Source organism: Haliotis cracherodii, unplaced genomic scaffold (assembly GCF_022045235.1).
Source record: "Haliotis cracherodii isolate W230 unplaced genomic scaffold, xgHalCrac1.p SCAF_8, whole genome shotgun sequence".
Taxonomy (NCBI): Eukaryota; Metazoa; Mollusca; class Gastropoda; order Lepetellida; family Haliotidae; genus Haliotis; species Haliotis cracherodii.
This window is the reverse complement of record NW_027266341.1, coordinates 9,781,994-9,807,126: the sequence shown is the minus strand read 5'-3', so window position 1 is coordinate 9,807,126 and position 25,133 is coordinate 9,781,994. Positions and strand designations below refer to the sequence as shown.

At 39.2% G+C, this 25,133-nt stretch overlaps 1 protein-coding gene across 1 annotated transcript in view; it reads right to left on the bottom strand.

Annotated features, from left to right (window-relative positions):
- LOC139450788 (glutamate receptor 3-like) overlaps nt 1-25,133 on the bottom strand; it is a 50,400-nt gene that overhangs the window by 11,507 nt on the left and 13,760 nt on the right. The window contains exons 2-12 of the mRNA XM_071232623.1: nt 24,067-24,219; nt 19,392-19,640; nt 18,649-18,845; nt 12,281-12,334; nt 9,715-9,891; nt 8,681-8,884; nt 7,045-7,152; nt 6,532-6,639; nt 5,924-6,133; nt 3,699-4,054; nt 516-714 (exon numbers count right to left, since the gene is read on the bottom strand). Of these exons, the coding sequence (XP_071088724.1) occupies nt 516-714; nt 3,699-4,054; nt 5,924-6,133; nt 6,532-6,639; nt 7,045-7,152; nt 8,681-8,884; nt 9,715-9,891; nt 12,281-12,334; nt 18,649-18,845; nt 19,392-19,640; nt 24,067-24,219 (2,015 nt within the window). The remainder of the gene's footprint in view (nt 1-515; nt 715-3,698; nt 4,055-5,923; nt 6,134-6,531; nt 6,640-7,044; nt 7,153-8,680; nt 8,885-9,714; nt 9,892-12,280; nt 12,335-18,648; nt 18,846-19,391; nt 19,641-24,066; nt 24,220-25,133) is intronic.

The following is a 25,133-nucleotide window of genomic DNA, read 5'->3' as shown; positions in this document are numbered from 1 at the left end:
AATTATACAGTATGATTGACCACATTTAACTGTGTCTTTGGTATATTTTTAGATGCAAGACATATCTAAAATCAAAATTATTTCTGAGGGATTCTTTGACGAAGAACTTGAATTCTGATTGGTTTGTCGTATTTTCGCACATAACATTCATCGATAGGGGGACGAGTCTTCATGCAGGTTACGGAAAGGGGCGAGTGGTGACGAATGAAATCCTCCCGATAATCATGATCTGCGGAATACGACCTCTGCCACCACGCCGATATTGTGAGCAGCGACCAACGATGACACGATGACACGCAATCAGCCAAGTCAGCGAGGCTGACTTCCCGACCACCCGATCCCCACGTGGGAAGCCGAAGTTAATGTACGCAGACAGCAGTGACTTGTTTTAAAAAGTAATATGCCTCACCCCAAAACAATGCCAGCAATAATGTATAAAATAATGTACAATGAATTAAATAAAAAAGAATCTACAATAGCTTCGAATTTCATACAAATATTATAAAAATACATACCCTAAAGAATTCGTATGTTGACCCATTTTCCCTGGGACCATATTTGATTTCCGTCTGTTTAACGAGGTCATCCGCTGAGTCTATTGGTGTGAACATCCGCTCTATAGTGAGGAAGGCTGCCAAGTTGGCGGTATAGGAGGATATGAGGATGAGTGTAAAGAACCACCAGGCACTCCCCACTATACGGCCCGAGAAAGATCTGAGGACAAAGAACAAAGACTAATGTAATGTCATAAAAATTGTTTTGTACACAATGATAACCCGGTTGTTATAGTGAAATCGCACAGATTGACAAATTCCTGACTGAGTAGTGGTGAAATGGGGTTTAACGTCGGCTTCAAGATCCTTACACGCGCGTGTGTACGTGCATGCCTGCGTGTGTGTGTGTGTGCTTGCGTGAGTGTGTGTGCACGCGTGCATGAGTGCGTGTGTGTGTGTGTGTTCTCTCTATGTAGCCCACACATAAGCCGGTTTTACAGTGCTAGCCAATTGAGATACCATGCCTCAGTTTAACATGGACACCCTATTCTCCGAGCAGGATTCACGGATTGGTAGTAATACCGCCTTAATTACCATAGAGACACCCAGCCGTAATGGCCCGCTGAAAGAGGTTTCCAGACAAATTAGCTATATAGGTTTCAATGTATACATTAACACATGATGAGGGTGATGGGCACTCTTCGGAAATATTTATGTTTTAAGCGCCTTAATTAATGTAAAAATGTGACATGTCTTTGAAATGACAGTGCCAAAACAAATGGCTTTGTGCTGTAATATGATAACATTTGTAAAATTTATAAATATATATTGCGTTAAGTTAATAAAAGCGAAAAAACAACTTTCCATAAACATAAGAAATCTCTTCTAAGAGCCAGATCCAGTTCTTCAAACTAAAGACGATCAGAGACACGAAGAATGTTGCCCTAATTATTGGTTTAAAATATTATCGATTGCTTGAATTTCCTTGTGAAATGTGACTCTTGCTCAAAAGTTGTTTAATCAGGGTTACAACATTCCGAACATTCCAAAGATTTCAAAAGATGTGTGGTAGACATGAGGAGGACATTTCCAAATTTGACGCATTAGTGACCAAATTTTGACTTGCATCAGATGTAACAGATGTTCAGGTAAACAATTGACTTGCCTTTGCATGTGTATGTGACAGGTGCCACCGGTTGACAGGCTACGCTCGCCTTTTCATATCACCTGGTATCATCACTATTACATGGTGATTCATAAACACATGTTTTTGATATATTCAGAAAAGTACAATGAACTCGGCTTATAGCAGAGATTTCTTATGATTATGGAAAAGCTTTTCTCACATATATTTTCTTTCTGCCAATCATGTTAACAATATCTCGTAATTATAGACATTTACACTATCACATCATGGTACAGAACGTATTTCTCTGCCATACAGCAATAGCTAGGGTATTTCATTTTTGCATATTTTAAGATACCGTTATCCACAAATAGTGTACACGAATTCAACATTTACCCCTGAGAAAATGCCCTGACGCATTTTCATTGTGTCCAACCGAAAGACTCGACTAAAACAATACAAATCCATAATGAAATAATCGAAATTCGAATGTAAAAGGGTATTGGATCTCGGAATAATGCTTGAATTGTTTTCTATGTTTTTCAGGAGATGATTTCACAAAGAAAAAAGGACCGTGTTTGTGTGAGCCATTGTCATGTAATGTTTTGGATCACATACTAAGACTTGAGGATGCAGTTTGTTAACGACCATCCGTAAGTGCAGAACCTCTGATTTGACTTTGCTTACAATCAGATGTCCATAATCCTTTTGTCTCAACGATGTTCTGCTTTATAAGAGTGTTTACGGTAAACCACTCAGACAACCATAATACAACTAGTCTACCCCCCGGCACCTAATATCATGTCCAATCTAAGCATAGCTATTCTTCACAGTCATGTAGAACAAGGCAGACCGAACCTTCATCTTAACACACATCCATAAATCACATCGCAATTCGAATATATGATTGTCTCTAGTTCATTGCCAATCGATTTCAGAAGATTTTTAACATATACGTTGCAAGCCCCACGTTGTTCTTGGCGCAATATTCATCTCCACGAGACATCTTGAAGAAGTGCCATCATTACCAGCCTCTATTGGCACCATAAGCTGGAGCAGTGGATTTAGCTCGAGGGCGTGCGATAACTGGCTTTCAGTACGCCGCATTAACTCTTCGTTCGGAGATACAAACTGATTAGGGCTTGGATTGAACAGCTGAGGCAGAAGCTACCTTTAACCGGAGGCATTCGGCCGTGAAATTACACGGTAAATTGAGATTGGGTCTTTAACGTGATTATTTGCTCCCTTCCACAAATCTCCACACACAGTTATCTTATTTCATTGAAGTAAACTGATTTAACTCATGCACTAAGGGTTTCAGTTTGCATAGGTGCGAATTTGAAGGTTTTTTGGTGGTCATTTGTGATTGAAACCGTTTATGACGGTGATGAATGAAAGAATCGTTTTAGAGATGCGATGAAACGCCTTGACGAATCATATCTGGTATATATGTTTTATATGTAGATTACCTTTGTGCTTCGACTGCAGACGTAACCTGCGCAGACCCACGAGACAGTGGTTAATATAGAGAGATTGTTTACATCAAAATAACGTGCATTCACGGACATGGACGTTATGTAACAATCACCCTTTTTGGCTCCATGGAAAATTGTGAAATATTTTTATGAAAGTTATTGGACACAGTTATATGATTTGCAATGACGCCTAATCGTTTTATTTCTAATCCCTGCAAAATGTACTTTTGTTTGGTGTATGATATAATTAAATACAGAATATTGGCTGAAAGAGAAAAAAGGAGTTACAGTACGTTTTCGAATTCAAGATGCAATCTTACAAATCTTACTTACATGAAATATTTGCTCGACTGAAAAATCTCTCTCAAATCATCATTTTTGTAATGTTGGTGTTGTTACGCAAATGTTGAAAGTACAAAGTTTTCATCTCATTCATATGAAAACATCTGCTAAATTTTATAGTACTTAATGACGGTTTTGTTCGTAACGTTAATTATGCGGAAAATCTGGGCCACAAAAGAACCTTTCCACTATGATGCCTTGTCCTCTACACAGACGTTCGAAGCAGGAAAAAAGGTGTTATGCTGTTCGTTGCTCACCTACCTTGGTGATATATCGGATCCTTGTTGCATCAAAGCCCCGAGCGCAAACCACAGGGTGTTACAAAGGGTAAACGCTGTACTTGCACTCTGACCTTCACCTGTGCATTCAACGTCCCATTCAAAGGGAGAAAACTTTCCCACAAGGAACAACACAAAGCTGACCGCTAAAAATCCAAGTGTAATGCATAGCCAGATGCTTTTGGAGAAAGGATCCATGAAGGAAAATATGCCTGGTTTTTGCTTGTCTGGGATTTTGATCATGATACTGATTCCTGTGTTCATGAAAGGCTTGGAGAAGTCTACTACACGCTCCCGTATTTTTGTGATCGTCAGTGGTGCAATGGCAACGTCGGCTTCCTTTTAAAGAAAAATATACAATTCAAACAATATAAACGTTTTATACATTTTTGTAATATTTGAGAATATTGTCATTACAGCTGTACATTAGAAATCACCCAGGTACATTTCAAATTAAAATACAAATGTGTTTCATGCAAATGTATGCTATAGTTAATCAGTAAGATGAACGTATATAACACGATTATCTCTCTCGATTAGTTACACATACAAAGTTTTAGGATGATACAATTACGTTTTCAAAGAACGTGTATACATGCATTGCCTCACAGACAATGTAAACCCTCAATCACCTCACTCGAAAAAGTATCTGCTAGTTTCAGACCATTACTTCTTGGACGAAACTGTATGTGTGCCCCCATCTCCATTGAATGGGGTATGCTTATCAACAATATGTTTTTTAATTATTTTTTTTATGACCATGATAGATCTACATGATTCCGATATCCTCTCAATGTTCGAAAACTCTTTTCCCTGGTGACGATATAAATAGTTACATTAAGTGTCAAATTGTCTCCCTTTGACAAGCGGATATATTCAAATGCACAAACTGACACATTATCTCCCTTTAACTGATATCGAAACTGCTGTCTTGTTTCGTTAATGATTCATGTTGACTACCATGATTTAATGATAAGGTCCGCGATACACATAGGTATGGCGGAAAGAAGATATCAAAAGTACAAGATCCGAAATACCATCTACACTTACGTTATATCCTCACCCAAGTCACGGTAGAGGGTCAAAACGACCACGTCGCCAATGATGCCATCACCACTGACAAGAGTTTCGGGGAAGTACTCTTAACATCCGCGAATTATGTCCCTTTTGAGGACTCTTCACAATATTGACTTCCGTGCATGTAATAACTTCTATAATTGAATCGCAAGATTTCTCACTTCTGTGTCGACTTAATATTGATTTTGTTTATGGAGTCTAATGCACCTGCATCTATTCTATATTCTACAAATTGAATTTCTCTTGTGCAATTGGTCCAGCTGTTCATTAATTTCCAGAGGAACACGTGTACATGCGCGTGCTTCTTCAGTCAGCCATTAGTGTTTAAGGCCAGACATCTGGAGTCCTTTCCTCTTCCCTTCATTTACACTGTAGCAGGTCATTCATACCATCTCGCGTTAACAAACTGTTATGTGGGCAATGCAATATGAATGAGATATAGCACTTTGAAAACGAAATCCCGGCCTCTCTACGTGCACATGAAAAGTCTACTGGACTACTTTCACTTTCTTTTTAGCCCAAGCCTGCACTGCTGTATTATTTTCACTCACTATATATCAGCCGCACGACTTTCACTCACTATATGCCAGCTGTAGTACTATCACTCACTATACGCCAGCTGCACTTTTTTCGCTCACTATATACCAGCTGCACTACTTTCACTCACTATATACCAGCTGCACAACTTTCACTCACTATATGTCAGCTGTACAACTTTCACTCACTATATGCCAGCTGCAGTACTTTCACTCACTATACACCAGCTGTACAACTTTCATTCACTACATGCCAGGTGCACAACTTTCACTCACTTTATAGTAGCTGCACTATTTTCCCTCACTACATATCAGCTGCACAACTTTCACACACAATATACCTGCTGCACTACTTTCACTCACTATATATCAACTGCACTAATTTCACCCTATATGTCAATGTTACTCATTTTTATATCAGCTGAACGTCTTTCTCTCGTTTTATAGCGGCTGCGCGTGCACTACTTTCAGACTGAATTACACCAAACCCTCACAATTTCATACCTATCACATTCACGTTAAACAATTACTCTTATTCTATTTTGGACGTGGGTGCTATTACAGTGTACGATATCATGTTGCAAGTTGACTCCACCTCTCTGATGAGTTCCCCGATCATGCCTGTCCACGAGTTGTTAGGCAGGCGTCCACCGTACCCTCCGTCTTTCACCAGTTTGATGACGTAATCAAACTTGACAATCTCCGCCACCTGTCTGGCGAGATCGACACAGTAGCCTTGGAAACGTTCATTTCCGGTGCACGGGGATCCATTAGGTGGACAATCCTTGATGACAAACGGATCGACCTGTGAAAGATGTCATATCAACTTAGCTGTTATATTAACATCAATCAACTGTTTGCCACAGTATCAGTATATTAGTGACTGTAGACTGTCAAGAAGTAGAATGGTCGAATTTGATTCATATTTATCGAATATGTTTATTTTCAATATATTATTAAACATAATGGACTACTGTTGGACTCTCATATAATCAACTAAATCCATCAATATCATCAATCCGTTCTTTAATTAGTTTGTGAAACTGGTAGAAGTAGTGAAAAGGATCAAAATACTGTTGGAACACCGCTGTGTCGAATTCGCAGTTCGACATGACCGACATTTCTACCACACGTTTTTAAGTGGGCTTATGTTTTGTTACATGTAAAATAATGCCCACGGGACACGATGCAGTATGTCCTGACCAGTATGGTGGTGACTATCCTCGTTCTGTTTGCTGGTAAGGGGAACGCTTCCTTCTCAGGTCGAGCCATGCTTGTATTGAAGCCGTCAGACTTGGACCAGGTTCCTACCTGCAAAATAGCCACGTGCCACTTCGAAATTTGGTGCATTATAACCAGTATCACTTGGGGTTTCCTCCCGTGTGAAGCTGACATACCGTGATATGCCTTACTAAATATCTCCATTTTCATCTAAGCTTACTTTTCGTAATTTTCAATCAATACTACTTTTCTATTATCCCTTTTGTTTTTGAGTGGCAACTCGTCAGTACCTTTTACCCCAATGGTCGAACGCACAACAGCACAACCACCCTAAAGTAGAACGAATCCTTGTGATACTTAAATGACGAAAAACGTGTCCATGTCCGCTGTCAAATGAAATGTATCGTTGCCAAATATAGAGATACTAAACATTGACCACAAAGCGGTTTTATGGCAAATAAGAGATCTTTAGCGTCCAATATTAGAAAGACTCACCTTCCTTAATTTCTGTTTATACTCCAATTGCAGCACATCCAGCTTGTGACGTTGTCGGATACCACTTGAGTGGAAACCAATCCTTTTAGAGCGTCCCCGTATCTTGACCTGCATGAAAGACAGTATGATAATATATAGAATAATAATGTGAACATTCTTCATTATCTAGGTTGTTTACATGCTTGTGTGACCCGGGTTAGAATTGGTCTTTAGCAACTAATGCTTGTCGTAAGAGGCGACTTCCGGGTTCGGATGGTTACTGACTTGCTTGATGCATGTCATGGTATCCCAATTGTATAATAAGATGCTCATGATGACAGTAGCTGGACTGAGTGTTCCAGATTCGAACATTTACAGACCGCCATCATATAGTTGGAGTATTACTGAGTGTGGTGTTAAACAACAAACAAGCATACAAATATGTGCTCTTGCAAGGGGGCAACGTGTTCACTTCACATGTCTGTGTCCACCACGTTCCCACTCCACACAGTGTCTACGATCCCATGACGTATTGACGATTTTCAAGGATGGTTCTAATTGCACAAAATACATTTTCTTCTACTTATTGAGGAGAAAGATGAGTGAGTGAGTAAGTGAGAAGGGGTTAACAACGATTTCAACTTCATTTCAATTATTCGACTCCCCATATAGACAGAGGCAATGTCTAATTTTCACATGCGGTACTGATTACAAGGTCTAGTCCAAAACAACGGGGTTTTGTGCTGCTGAGCAAGCGTAGGATTGAATCTGTGATGACACCAGGTCTTCATGAAAAAGGTAAGCATGTCCTGCCCTGCCGGTAGCACCCGCGACAATTTGCAAAAAAAGTAAGTTTTTGTTGCCTGACGCCGTACCCCTGCCATGTACCCCTTCCATGCAGTGGCGGTCTGTCAACAACCAGGCAATCAAGTGACTGAACCGAAAATCCAGTGGCACGATCTTGCATTTATTGATTTTAAGCACGCAAATCTGCAAAGCGAATTCGGAATCTTAGACCATTATGCCAGTCGTATACTCATGATCATGTACGTCCCTGGGGAGGTTGGGTCTTTGTTGATATGAAACTGTGACAACCATAAATTGTATTACAAATTTATGTCTTTAACTAAGCATGTGAGTTGTGTACAGTTAAGTATTGTAGTACTGGTGAGATTATCAGGTCACAGACTGTGACATATCATTCCTCATTAAACGGCTCCTGCGTCTGACATACATGTAGGATATTGAAGACCTGCATCCTCTGCCCAGATCCCTCGGGGCGCGTCCATACGTGTCGCTACTCTTGTCTAAACGGTATATGCGTAAATCTGATAGCTGTTTGGAGTATCATTTGCCATATTGGAATTGTAATGTAAATGTGCATATAGAACAAACGCAAAGGCCCCACCACTATAATCAAACGAACATTAGTGGCAATGAGTTATTGTGTTGAATATCGCTTCAGAGAATATCAGACAAGTGCGACTTACTGGCTACAAGAAACGCTACATAAGTCTTAGTGATCGATAAAACACAGACTTTTACTTTCCTGTATCTTGAAAAGATGCAGGATAACCATTAGTAGGGTCAAAATAATCGCCCAGTGCCAATACCTATTGGTAATTAGGTCATAATGCTGACATTGATGGTCCATCACCTTGGTAATGGCTTTCCTGATGGTGAAGCCGTGCGTCCAGGGTTTTATGGGGAAGTCCCTGCACTTGACTCCTCGGGTGCCATCATTGTACACTTGTCCGTGTCGGAACGTCCGATAGATGGAACGGTCAGTTGGACTGTCCAGGAGCAGGTTGAACGCTCGGGACACCACCTTGATGCCGTCGGCGGCCAACGCGGCTTCAGTCTGAGAAGATAGAGAACATTCAAGCAATCTGAGTGAGTGAGTGAGTGAGTGAGTGAGTGAGTGAGTGAGTGAGCATGTCAGTGGGTTTACCGCTGGTTTGTGTAGTACTATTTACTGTAAATGGATAGAATCTGTCATTAGTAAAAGTAATGTGATCACATCCAACAAGAAGTACTGATGGTGATTATGTTGTGTTGGATTGTATGATTTCATATTGATGCAGATATGAAATCAGCATCCCCAAGCACTTCTTGTGTGAAAATAAAGTTCAATGTACTTAAAACTATTTTTTTTACATATTTTGATTCTCCACAAATACACATGATTGTGCTTGATGTAATTAAATTAGGAACCGCGTTATTTCCAAATTGACGTTTCAGTTCTTTCTGTCAACAAAGAAAACACTGAAATCCATTCCCATCACATTACTTCATCTATTCTAAAACGGGTTTTAAGTGTCGGTCATCGGAGAGTCCACATTATTATCTCGGACAATCTCAGGGAAATATTGTCCTAATAATAAAAGCTTTCCGACATATGTTGAAAATCGGTTTGTTTTGATGAGCACTGTTAATTCACTGGGCATGAGGTGTACACAGATCGCCATCAAACATTAATCACTCACTCCGCTCCCAGAGGAAGGCGACATTCTAAACACGTGCTGTGGGGTTAAGCCATACAAAAGCTGCTTGCACCCGTGAAATGATTCTGGAAATGGAATTAACGTGTCCCTTCGAATCCCATCAGACACAAGACAACCAATCCGGAATCTAAACCTGGTTCCATTATGCTATTGACTTTCGAAATAGAAAACTCATGTCCAGCCTCACCGATTCTCGAAACTTCAGTGGTGTCGGTTTACCAAACCGGTTTAGGTTCCTCCCATGGGTGATGCCAGCTTTCATATCTTCAGACATGCTCTCCCCACGGCTTTGCTCAAGCAAACGGAAACCGGTTACGTTGACCCCTCCGTGTAGAAATGATTTGAGGTCTAGTAGTTCGATATCCTGCAATGTACAGTATTGATGAAAACGAGAAATATACATGCATTGATATGATTAGTGCATTGTTTGATTAGTAGCGGGACATTGATTTATGAGACATGATTCATGTTTGACTTACTACCGTTACGTTAATAACACTTAAGATAGAGATGCCATATTATACGATTCAATGATTCGTGGACAATTTGTTTGACTTTCAAAGTTCACAAATCTAAATAGAGTGATGTTATATGAACATGTTCGTGATCAAAGTCATGTGCATGTAAACCTTTCGTTTAAGCTAATTTGACCAATTTAGGAAACCGTAGTTCAAAGAGACACACAGCACATCGAAAGGTTCGTGACCAAGGAAGTAATCAGTTCCCGTGTGAAAACCACCTTATTTCGCGCCCACGCGATCTAAGTTTTTTAGCCCTTGTTTTAACAATGAAGGATTGACAATGCGTGATGTTTAATCTTTGAAAACAAAAACACATTTCCCTTAGAGATTTCCGAAAGGAACCCACGGACAATGAATAAAACGGCTCAAATGCACAACTTGTCACCCAAGTTCTAGTAAAGGCATGTTTGTAGTTGCTTTTAACTCATAACCATAGTGCTTTATGAATGATAGATTTGTATTGACCTGGAACTGCCATTCACTAATGATATGATTGACGTGAGTCGGACAACCGATATGAAATAGACATGGTTGAATACGTTTCGTGGAGAGTAAACGTCAAAACCGTACGCTTTGATGGGTGCCTTCTTGTTATTAACGCCTGATTTGAATGACATTGAAGATCAAGCGGACAGTCTGGACTATAGGAATGGTGCGATATTGCCGCATTTTGAAACACAAGAAATTGTTGCGCGATGTGTAAAAATATGTTTGGAACATATAACATGCAACTTTGATCACGGGAGTAAATCCACATTGATGTTATACTTGTGTTTACGGGATCCGTCTAATGGCAACTGTTTACTGTTACTGAAAATGTGTTGCGGCGTCTGGTTTTGTGCTTTAATGTAGCTTTAAAAATCAGAATTTGTAACCAATGATGTACGCTTTGTACTTCAAACTATGTGCCAACTTGCATTCGTGAATTTCAGTGATCCATTCATATAATTTCACCACTGTTATACATTTTACGCCCAATGGATAAGCGAGACTGGATAGTCTCTGGCACTGACGTTTTATTTATATTTGATCCTTACAATAAAACTGACTGAATTGGGGTATATACATCTAGAACCATGTCGTTACATAAATGAAATCGTAGTTTAAGAACGGTTGCCATAGATATATAATTAAAAGACTTTAACAAAGACCTGCAATAAATTCATAATTTCAAGTATCTCTTGGAGGTTCTATCAATCGAGTCTGATGATGGCATGCTGAGTCGCAAAGGACACGGTCACGTCCAACACGGAGGCGGTGTCTGCGCTTCTTTTGTATGTACTATTCTTAATTGCTCATATATCCGTCGGCTTTTCCTCCGTGGGAATTTCGAGACAGTAAAGGACGACAAAATACCGTCCAAGGAAGAGTTTGGATTTACGTAGCTTTAATATTATTCAAGACATATCACGACGTTTAGGTATATTAAATATCAGGCTGAATATAATTATTTACGTTGTTGACGCTTGCCATGAGGGTGGTGCTAACCAATTCTGACGTATTGATGAATCTGGGATTCGAAAACACGGAATTCTGGCACGCCAAAGGGGCATCACTCAACACAACTAACTCCGGCGCCTACTGAAAGCCGATTAAAGTAACGACATGTGCATGATTATAATTTGCAATTGGGAACTTGTCTTATTCATCGTAACCCGTTGACATAATCGGTGTTCATAGTATCAACCACTAGGTCGTCCTGATGTGACTATCAACACTAATACAGCTGGAACATTGCTAACTGTGGAATTCACAAACTCATCTTTCAAACAATGGTACATTAAAACAGCCAATACGCAGGTATGAAATGATGTGGTGAGGTGAGGTGAAATGGGGTTTAACGTCGCGTCCAAGATTATTGCACTTATATAGCGACGTGCATGCACGTGTGTGTGGCTGCTTGTACTAGTCCGGACTGATGCCGATTTATAGTGCTAGCTCACTGAGATACCATGCCGCAGTTTAACGTGAATACCCCACTCAGACACAGTATACTGACTCCGAGCAGACCAGTCCTTGTTTTAGCCCTTTAATGCCGAGCGCCAGACAGGGTAACAACAAGTACCATCTTTTAACGTCTTTTGGTATGACGCGGCCGGGGATCGAACCCCGGACCTACCGCTGTCCGGGCGGATGCTCTACCACTAGACCACGGAGGCGGTCCTGATATGATGTAAAACTGATATCAAAGACATTAGAGCAGATCAACATTGTAAAGAATCGCTCACAAACCGGGCCGGCGATGACGTAATGATAGTCCTCTCTGTTCATACCGACGTCCACAATCTGAAAGTAAGGGCGAAAACTTACAAGAAAGTCATACATTCAAATTTGATACGTTTTAATTTAATAAGTGACTGATTATGTTTAACAGTACCTTAAACAATATGCATCGCAAGGCATGGAAACAAATAGTTGGAACGCCAAAGGGACGTGGACAACAATGTAAAATGCTGTCAAACCAAGGATGATGAAAAATAGCGAACCTTAAACGGTTAAGGGATCACACTTTGCATTTAAATGCATCATCAATACACATTAACGAAATGTATTTGTTAACGAAAACGAAAGAAATAATTTATCAAAATATTTTATTTACCAGTGTATTTTACATTTGCTGTAGATCAAACTGCCCTGTCCATGTTCCAATGCAAGGTACTGCGTGTACGATGGTGGTGTAAGTACAGACAAAAATGGAAAAAAAATAAAAGAAATACCACGTTTCACACAACACGTCAGGGGTTTGTACGGTCCAGGTAGCACCCTTTAAGGGGGATTATTTTCTTTTTTACACAGTAACACAATCAGCATTGACAGAGTTACACATTTCTTTCTCACGTAGACAAAGTAGAGAAATATTGGACGATAGCTGCAAATTAATTGAATCAATTACTAAAACAGATGAAATTATGTTTCCTTTGGTATCCTTGAAACATTTCTTATTTCGCTCCAAAAGTGACGGACTTATCCTCTATAGCACAAATATTTCTTGGCAGATATTAATATTTCATGGTCTGATTATTATATCAAAAGTTGCATGTTCAACAATATCAATATTGTTTTAGATTTCTGAGCCGATGGGGCTCACTAGTCTCAACACATATGTTCAAGAATGTTTAGGCGAGTTAGGTAACAAGTCTATCAGCAGAACGGACTTCACCACGCCCCCGACAATTTCTACTGGCCTTTTTAAGCCGTTTACTTCACATAACATAACATGATGCATATTTAGGGATATTGTAATATGATTTTAGTAAGCTTCCCTCGTTTGTATTCTCGTTGGAGTAATACAATGGGCATGACTGCAATCTAGGGGATATATATTGAATAAAGTCTGGATAATGATTTAAGGCTACGTCTCGATAAACACAACACACAGCATCCTTTTAAAGTAGCCACCGTGAATCTTAATGTACATTACATAAGGGCCAAATATATCCCTGTCTCTCAAGATCTGTACGAAAGAAGCACGAATTCCATGTGACAAACGCAATGATGTGCCTCCCCTAATGTCTCCCACCCGACAGGCACATATCACTTCACACAACCAACCAAATAGAAGCTATTTAAAAAGAATAACCAACACGACTATCTTGAATGAAACCTTCGATAGTCATGTCATGCTCCAGACCGTTGCCATCAAGCCCTGCAACGATCAATCTGTTATCGCCATCTGCATCAACACTTAGCCCCAGCATTATTTTAAAGTGTACTAACTTCAACGATCTAGATACACCTATATAAAATCTTTATTAGTCTAGACGGTCTGGCATATGGAATCACTGGAGGCCAAAATATCGCACTCATGGTCAATTTGACAACCTCTCAATCTATTTGGTGACTGTCAGTTTGATTAGGCGCTTATTGTTGGAAACTGATATCAAAATTAATACGAATAAATCCCTCGCTATTACGCGTTGTCGTGTATAATGGAATCAACAAATATCTCATATTGTGGCTGATTAAATGTCATTCACTTTTGTACGAGTTTGAGTAACTTGACAGCCGGGCTATCATTTTCATATCTGTAATGTCTCAGTAAATGGGAAACGTTTCCATGCAGGGGAATATATTGCACTACAAACGTACTCAATAGTGGAGCCGATCATTCTGGTTTCACCTCATGTTTTGCAATGTTTGATGTGATTTTTCAAAAGGGAAATATTTTACAATTAATACGCGTATTTGTCAAGTGATTAACAAGATGGTAAAAATAAAATGGTGTTCTCATGATATTGCTGGAATCGTACACTGGAGTATGCTCACAGCAGATGTTTCCTTGTAACTCACATATATGTATGTGTCTCCAGTGTCAATTACTCTATCTATACAACTCAGGCACATATATGTATGTGTCTTCTGTATCAAATATTCTACATATATAACTCAGGCACATATATATTGTGTCTCCTGTGTCCATTATTCTACATATATAAGTCATGATCAGGCACATATATTTATGGGTCTCCTGAATCAAATAGTCTACATATATAACTGAGGCACAGGCAAATGTGTGTCCCCTGTGTCCATTACGCTATCTATATAACTCAGTTACATATGTATGTCTCACCTTTGTCCATTACTCTATCTATATAACTCTCGTACTCTGTGTCTCCTGTATCAAATATTCTACATATATAACTCAGGCACATATATTTAGGGGTCTCCTGTATCATATATTCTACATATATAACTGAGGCACAGGCAAATGTGTGTCTCCTGTGTCCATTACTCTGTCTATATAACTCAGGCACATATATTTATGTGTTTCCTGTGTCCATTATTCTGCCTAAATAACTCAGGCACATACATATTGTGTCTCCTGTGTCCATTATTCTACATATATAATTCAGGCACATATATTTATGGGTCTCCTGTATCAAATATTCTACATATATAACTCAGGAAAACATATATATGTGTTTCCTGGGTCCATTAGTCTACCTATACAATTCAAGCACATATATTTATGTGCCTCCTGTATCAAATATTCTACAAATATAACTCAGGAAAACATATATATGTGTTTCCTGGGTCCATTAGTCTACCTATACAATTCAAGCACATATATTTATGTGCCTCCTGTATCAAATATTCTACTTATATAACTCAGGGACATATATATTGTGTCTCCAGTGTCCATTACCCTATTTATACAACTCAGGCACATATATGAATGTGTCTCTTTTGTCTATTAGTCTATCTATATAACTCAGGCACATATTTTTATGTGCCTCCTGTATCAAATATTCTTCATACATAACTCAGGAAAACATATGTATGTCCCACCTTTGTATCAAATATTATACATATAAAAATGTTTGTGTCTCCTGTGTCCATTACTTTGTCTATATAACTCAGGCACATATATTTATGTGTCTCTTGTACCATTATTCTACCTATGAAACTGTGTGTCCCCTGTGTCCATTACGCTATCTATTTAACTCTCGTACATGTATGTCTGTGTCTTCTATATCAAATATTCTACATATATAACTCAGGCACGCACACACACACACACACACACACACACACACACACACACACACACACACACACACACACACACACGCACACACGCACACACGCACACACGCACGCACATAGTTTTGTAAACCTATGAGGAAAGTATAAGCTACAATGCATTGATGAAGGTTCGTTTGCTATGGAGGTAACAACAGCTGATATGGATGCAGCAAACGTGTTGTTATTCATGTAGTTAATTGCAGGGAAAACAGAGAATATCTAAACAAGAGGTACTCTATTTTATCTAATGTTAACAATACTCTTTCTATGTCATTTCTATGTGTTCATGCATGTGCTTGGCACGGGTGTCATCGTTGGGACAGTATATGTTCACCTCTTGGCGAACACCTGGTATCATCACTATTTGAACACTATTCTGTTCATGATAAAGTCAGAATTCTACAATGGACAAAGAGATGCCATGTTATTATTTTTTGGTATGTCGCTTTCATGTATGTCAATATGACATGTCTCCTGTATCAAATATTCTACAAACATAACACAGCCACATATATGTGTCCATTTATCTATCTACATAACTCTTGAATATATATATATATATATATATATATATATATATATATATATATATATATATATATATATATATATATATATATTCACACTCACACAGTGCTGCTGTGTGAATATATATATATATATATATATGTGTGTATATATATATATATATATATATATATATATATATATTCACACTCACACAGTGCTGCTACAAAACAATAACTCCTTCGTTATCAAGGACATGTTAATCAAAGATGGTTACATATGGCGAACAAAGGTCTTGCATTTTTTATGTCACACAGTGCAACTTGGCACTTCTTTCCAGAGAGCCCAGTCGCCAACATTACTTGGTTTGTCTGTGAGCAATAGGCCAAGTGTCATATTAGGTTATAGTAAACAGGTTATATAATTATATGGTAAACGCCACCAGCAATTTTCCTTGTGTCACTTGAAAGGATTTATTGTCTGGATTAAATGGCTAATCTCGCTCTATAATTCATCTGCGAAAATAACAATGATGCGGTGATGGTGAATAAGCTTCAGATTTTTCAACAAGGCATGCAATGCAATAAAACATGTTTGAGACATTCCTGTACTGCTATCGTTCCTTTACACGCTCACACACATATTTCATTGATGATGCTATTTATATTTAAAATGCATATTTATATCATACATTTATGACTGTGCTGTCATTATGAAGCCATAACAACACTAAGCTTGTCTAGAACTACGGTACAGCTCCATATATTTTAGAATGTCCCTGGTCTTCGAGTTAATGACGTTCACTGTACGGTGTCAACTGTAAATCAAATTGTTCCATCACATCTAGCTATAATTAAAATATACGTGATAAAATATAAAATAGAAAAGACGGAAAATGAAGAAAATCGAAATCATCGTCAACATGGCATCAGGAGGACATAGGGCAGGACATGTTTACCCTTTTCGCGAACACCTGGTGTCATCATTGATTTTCAGTGACCCATTCATACACTTTTGGATTTTACGCCCAATTGAATTTGTTTCGGCGGATAAGCGAGGCTGTTAACGTGTTAAGTATTTTATTTAACAATGGCGAGTGTGATGTGATATTGTTGGTTGCTCCCGTTTCTTTGTTTGTTGAAATATATCGCGTCACAAATTTAGTGATTTTTTTACAATGTCCTGTTTAACCTAGCAGGACAAATTCCACACGAAAATTAACATCTGCCTAATTTTGACAGGACAATTCCCACTTTGTACAATTGTCGCCTTGGACAATTCCCATCTTTGACAACTGTCGGCCTGTAAATTACAACTATGCTAATTTACTATGTAGAGTTAGTTAAAGCTGCCAAGGTTATAATTAAAGATTACCTAAGGGAGTTGTCAGTGTAAGGGAGGTCAAGGTTTCATAAATGCACTGGCGTGGAATGTTATAAACAGAAGAATGTTATACGATAAATAGAACATTTCATTGGCGTTTTCATCTGTTTAGATGCTCATTGTAAATTTATTCATCTCATTTGCAGGTTGGAATTGTCTGACATTTTGTGATGGGATTTGCCTTAAATTGAGGTGGGAATTGACCTAGACGTAGGTGAAAATTATCTTACCTGGAGATGGGAGTTGACTTAGGCGTAGGTGGGAACTGTGTTACCTGGAGGTTAGAATTGACCTAGACGTGGGTGGGAATTGTGTTACCTGGAGGTTAGAATTGTCCTAGACGTGGGGGAATTGACCTAGACGTGGGTGGGAATTGTGTTATCTGGAGGTTGGAGTTGACCTAGACGTGGGTGGGAATTGTGTTACCTGGAGGTTAGAATTGTCCTAGACGTGGGGGAATTGACCTAGACGTGGGTGGGAATTGTGTTATCTGGAGGTTGGAGTTGACCTAGACGTGGGTGGGAATTGTGTTACCTGGAGGTTAGAATTGACCTAGACGTGGGTGGGAATTGTGTTACCTGGAGGTTAGAATTGACCTAGACGTGGGTGGGAATTGTGTTACCTGGAGGTTAGAATTGACCTAGACGTGGGTGGGAATTGTGTTACCTGGAGGTTAGAATTGACCTAGACGTGGGTGGGAATTGTGTTACCTGGAGGTTAGAATTGACCTAGACGTGGGTGGGAATTGTGTTACCTGGAGGGTGGATTTGACCTAGACGTGGGTGGGAATTGTGTTACCTGGAGGTTAGAATTGACCTAGACGTGGGTGGGAATTGTGTTACCTGGAGGGTGGATTTGACCTACATGTTGGTGGGAATTGTGTTATCTGGAGGTTAGAATTGACCTAGACGTGGATGGGAATTGTGTTACCTGGAGGGTGGATTTGACCTACATGTTGGTGGGAATTGTGTTATCTGGAGGTGGGATACCTTTACAGATGGCGATTGTATTCAATGTGCATTTCGTAAATGGGATTTGTCTCGGTGGATATGTGATATTTTTCTTCGACAACTTTCTATTTTGTTTTTCAGTTTTAATAAAGGTCTCATTATAAAATTACTGAAAACGGTGTACAGCACTAGTCTCTTAAAAACAAACACGAAATAATGCAGAAATAAACTCACTTGATTCAAGAAAGCTTGGTAAGAAGAAACGTTCCTTAAGGAGACGACAATTCTCTTCTTGTAGACAAGTTCAGATCTGTCTAATTTTCGCAGCACATCACGTGACTTTGTCACTGCGCGGAGTCTCTGAGCATCCACAACTAGACTTGTATTGGGTTCTCTAAAGGCATCATATAGGTTCTGTAATTGCCAAAGCCCTACAAAAAAGGTTTTTGAAACAAAATGCATGACAATGGTTGTTATTTCTTGTTTTAGACTGAAGCACCATAAACATTCTCTCAACATTATCCACCATTTCTCAATCAGTTTCAGACTCCCAGGGACCTTATAACTGCTTGCAACGAGCTCAGTGTTAAAAAGTGTTAAAGTAAACGAGCTTTAATCACGAGAGACTAATCAACTTAATGTTTGAAATTGATAAATGTAACTTCATGGCTTGACAAACAATTACAGTTTGCATTCATTTTCTTTTTTGTCGATTTGTTAATTAGAACTTTTAAATTTATCTAATAAAGTCAATTGTTGTATACTTCAGACATTCCAACTACCAGCACGATTATACAAATCTAGATCCCAAGGGACCGTAAATAATGCACTCAAAACCCTTCAGTAAAGAGACAGTTTTATAAAATCAATCGCAAAACTATTCACTGATTGCATGGCATTAAGCGCCACATACAAGTCTTTAATCAATAAGAAAATACAAACAGCGCGAACAGAACATTACTCCCAAATTAACTTACCGTCGTCGGAATCAAACAAGAAATATATTTTTGACCATCCATAAAATTTGATTATATCGATGACTGCACTGGTGTACGAGGGACTGATGCTGATATCGTAAGCGTAGCCGTCGCCTGGTTCGTTCCTTGTCGGCGTGAATAGAAAGTAGGGGATTTTTAACGCTTGGCTGTACGACTGGATTGTGTTGTAAGAAGCCGCACTGCTGGCCCCGAAAAGAATAAAAACTCCCCTGTCGAGTTGATCACATACTGAAATGAAAAGACGTTTTTTAACGCGCATAAGTAAACCATTTAACTTTGTTCATTGCTAACGCCGCAATATTCCAGCTATATGACGACAGTCTGTAAATAATCCAGAGCCGTCGGGCTACAATGACATGCTACCAAATGTGTAATCGAACCTGACCAACCGATCCGTAGGCTGTTAGGAACGTTTTCTTACACGGAATATGCACGGGTAGAACATTTAGAGTGAGGTAACGAGGTAACGACTGCCTTTAAATGCTCGAGTCTGGAATAAACAAACCAGTGGTGATGAGTATGGATGTACACTATTGGGGTCCGATGAAATACATTTACCATGATACACATTGTATCTATCTGATCCTTATTTTAATCGCCTCTGGAGACAGATACGTACGAGGGAAAGATTTTATCACCATACAATATATCATTCAGAGGATATATCTGAAGGATAACTAAAAACGTCCGAGGCTCATATGAGATTAAAAATCCCGCATCACATGAATGTCCCGAGGAAGCGAGTTTTTCATCTAATACAAATAAGAGTTTGAGAGTTTTATCTAAGTTATTAAACAAGTGAAATATCTGGCAATAGATGACTGGAGCCAAATCTCCGGTGCAAATTTCCCCTGACAATGTTGAAGGCGGTGTGTATCTGTTTGAATAGTTCATATCCTATTGCGCATATCAGTTTATTGCAAATTGAATCCTTAAAAAACACAAAACTAATTTCTTTATTGCACACACCACCAATACATATAACGTTCCGACTCTACACAAGGTTCCAGTGCCCAAAATGGTAGCAAGTTGAAAAATCATTGGCGAAATGCCATCCGGTGTGTCAGGGGTCGAATCCCAGTAACGGGGAATGTATAAGGAAGAGTAAATGCAGAGATATAATCCAAGGGATTCGACATAATGTCCCAAGTATACTATGAAATAATTTTTGTTTGATAATATCAGGTAAGATAACAAAGACAATGCGTCCGCAGAGGATTTTAAGAAAGTGACAAATATTCTATGAAACTATGAACACTATGAAATAGGAATATATATACATATAGCTATGATTTTAGAAATACATACACCATTTGCTATTCCGGTCTTTGGTGATATGATATGACAACAATTATGTTTTGGAGTTTTGGTACTTGCACCATACATATGCTGCACGGATGGCACAGCCGTCTAAGGCGGCGTAAAACGATGTGCTGACTGCGTTCCTTTTGATCGATGTTCGAACCACTTTTGTTCTAGGTTTGTCAGCACCTGACCCGTGAAGATCCGGGGTAGAATAGGTCTTCAGCAACCCATGCTTGCTGTAAAAGGCGACTATGCTTGTCGTGAGAGGCGACTAACGGGATCGGATGGCTGACTTGGTTGATGCATGTCATCGTATCCCAATTGCGTGGATCGATGCTCATGATCGAAGCCAATCACTGGAATGTCTGGACCAGACTCGATTATTTACAGACCGCCGTCATATCTAATAGCTGGAACATTGCTGAGTGCGGCGTTAAACAACAAATAAACAAACAAATAAACCATGTACACCAAAGTGGTAAACGTCTAGGATCTGGATCACTTCGTGCTTAACCTCCAACACACAGCTGGTCAAAACGCAGCGACTGAATTGTTCGAATTGGACCAAAAACAGCATTAAACCAAACTCACTCATCCAATATATATATATATATATATATATATATATATATATATATATATATATATATATATATATATATATATATATATATATATGCAATTGTGTACCCTAAACGAAGAACAAGTCATGTTTATTGTTTCAAGAAGTAGGTCCCTCTACACCTTTTTTTTTATCTAAGGCTGTAAGAAGCCTGTTTTCATCATCGACCGTCGTTCATCCATCAAGAACAAACTTTAACCTTTCGTACGTTCACAGTCCCATGTGGGCTAAGCTTGAAAGTTCAAAATGTCAAACAAAAATATCCATGAAGGCAGCTTTCACATATTAGGAGGACTTACAGCCAAGTGTATTGATTTCTGTGAACTTTCTTGAGCGTGTTTTGATTGCTTTTGCAAACTCATGTATAGAAAAAGCCAACTCAATATGTGGACTTGTAAATTATGAGAGTTAAGTCAATATTTCAAACACACCTCGCTGTATATTTCTGACTTCAAATTATTTTTATCTGACGGAAAAAGACGATTACTGTTACACCAAGATGGTTTGAAACTGATGCTGAGACATCTATATCTTTCTGAAAAATCTATGGCTGCACAGTGATGGACTCAATAATCTCTGAAACACTTGAACCATTGAATTTATCAAATAATATTCTTCGAGAGGAGAGATTAAGTCATAACTCAAGGAACCGCTGAAACCTTCTCGTAACACGTCCAAGAAACCCATGTATCTTAATGTGTAAAGTTTTAATGATGTGTTATCTGGTGAAAAAACACGTTTTGGTCCATCACTTGTATTAAATTATTGACAGTAGTGAGGATGGGTCGAACAGCTATGAGTTAATTTACACGACGAGGCTGTCTTTTCCCATTTATAATACATATGAGTGATTGCGGTATAACGCAATGACTATGATTGGGTGAGTATGGTTTTACGCCGCGTTTTGCAATATTCCATCAACATCACGGCGGGGGACACCTGAAATGAATTGTACTCATGTGGGGAATCGAACCCGGGTCTTCGGTGTGACGAGCGAACGCTTTTACCACTTGGCTACCCCACCGCCCCACTAAGAATCTGAGTTTGTAGGGTCGTGAGTTAGTTGGTTTTAACGCTGTCTTGAACAAGTGATGCAGGTCTTTGAGATTTACCGCTTTGGTGAAACGAGCACGGGTATGGTGCTTACCAACCTAGAACCATAATTAGGGAAACCGCACAGCTAATTCCGGCGACAATTGTGCCACCAATGCACATGTGTGAAATGTATAGACTCAAACAAATCTTGGAACACCGCAAAACTGAATTGTGTATATGCTTAGCGAGCAATATTCTCGAATGTCCTACAAGAAGCCCAAAAGATCCTCATTTCTAAAAGACCGCCTCGTGGTCTTGTGGTAGAGCCTCCGTCCGGAGAGCCAGAGGTCAGGGGTTTGATCCCCCGCCGCGTCATACCAAAAGACGTTAAAAGATGGTACTTGTTGTTGCCCTATCTGGCGGTCGGCATAAAGGGGCTAAAACAAGGACTGGTTGGCTCGGAGTCAGTATACTGTGTCTCAGTGGGGTATTCATGTTAAACTGCGGCATGGTATCTCAGTGGGCTAGCACTTTAAATCGGCATCAGTCCAGACCTGCATGCAAATGAAATAATCTTGGACGCGACATTAAACCCCATTTCGCCTCACCTCACCTCGTATTTAAACTTGGTTAATAAAGATCATTTACATACACAAAAAGAGATATGATAATTGAGGATCACACAATCTTTTTCTGAAATATCTGAAGATATGTAAACATATTTGCATACGCATTAAGGTAATGTAAATTCATTTTTGATTTATTGCTTCAGCAATACCTACATGATCTATGAAGATCAGACATAATGCAAACAGACTATTAAGTGTTCTTTCTGTAAATTTGTGTATTTGTTTGTTTTGTAACGCTTCACAGTGGGTTGCTGAAGATTAAGACTAACTCTAACCTGGATGGTCACGCGGGTCTTACTATTAATACACAATTATCATCAAATAATTAATTCTGTTATCACTGTCACTTGTGATAACGTGAATTTGAGGGACTGATTTTTTTTGCGCCACTGTTGGCAATGATGTCGCCATGTGTGGACACCAAGAAGCCTATACCATCAACCTTGTGATCAGAGTACGATGTCACACAAACAGCCAGATCAACCACGTCGCGCACAGCTATTTTGCTCGGCTCCTTCAACAAGCATGTGGTACAAGGGACCTTTTCCCATCATCCATGAGGAACAAAGGGACTTCAAATTAAATGAAAACAACAATACAAATAAAAAATAATTACATTCACAAATTATTCGAGCTTCACGTCAAGAATCTCAATCAGGAACAACTAATTATGATTGAAATCATCAAAGCCCCTATTTCTTGGGACGTTCTGCTCTGTGCCGGTTCGCCCCGATTATGTTTCTACGTTTGTCAGCACCATACCCGTGCTCATGGGTTTCTGAGACCTGGATCACTTCGGGCCTTCCTCCCTCATTAAGCTGACACGCCGTGATATAACTGGAATAATGTTAAAAGCGGCGTTAAACCCAACTCACTCACTCACTCACTCTACTCTGTGCCTTGACTGGATTAAGTTCTTGGATACGACAATCTTCAACTACACGCTGCTAATGTCACAGAGTGTAAGTTGAAATGTTTTCTCGCAAGATGATAAATGCTTGAAATACAAAATGAAACAGCCAAAAACGTAATGAATTTGTAATCATTGACATTACAGACTCACTGGCGGCACTAAGCTGGTAGCTGTCTCGGATGTTGATGATGCTGTATGAAGCGTTGATGATGATACGGGAGCGAGAGTTGTTGAGGTTGTTGAAGTCAATAGCTTTCTGTATTTCCCTTCGCACCTCGGAGGAGGCATCGTCAAGGATCACACCTGAGTAACAGATAAGAGAACACGTGAACATTTATCATCAAAGGTCTCTGCTGCAGACAAACATCAGTCAGCAAAAAAACATTTTTCAGAGAGGGTCACAGAGGGTCACTCCTGTGTACACAAATCAGTCATAGATGGACATTTGTGGACACGTATGATTTATTATAAACTGCCGGGCACAAGGCGTATACACATATGTTTGATGGTGGCTAACTATGAAATAAACATATAATGATTATTCGATTGTGATGTGTTTGCTACGGGTTTCATAACTGTGTTTTGAACTTCAGGACTGCAGTATGTGGGCTTTTTTTTTAAAGCGTTAGTATTTTTGTGGTCAAATACAATTTCTAAGTGTATTATTTCTTTTGCTCGACAGTTACGTTTCACTACTATCCACAAGAAATTTGACGTCAAGATGGATGATGAGTTAAATGAAACATAGTTTCGTTAGTACACAATTTCAACCACTCGCAAGTGTTCCCAAAAAGATGAAAGAAAACAGGAAGTTCATAGAATCTATTGCAAATCTGATCACCTTTAAATAAACGTCAGACGTTATAGCAATGTATACAATGGAACACGGGGTAGGGGGTGGGAGGGGGAGTTGGGCACATTGTCTCAGATGTCGCTACGGTTCCGCACAAGACATCGACTCTTAGATTCTCCCTAATTATGATCTGCCGTTATACTTCCTTCATACGCCACGTAGATATTTTTCCCATTATTAAACAGACATGCCGTGATATAATGTGCAAATCGGCGTTAACAGACAAACTTTCTATTAGGCTCAGCAAATCGTATTGCTGTCTCATCATAATATCCTGAATCTATTGCATGGCCCCGTTGATGTTTCAATTTATCTATAATGGGGATGCTACCTTCTTTTAGTTACGTGAAGGCTTCTTCATTGC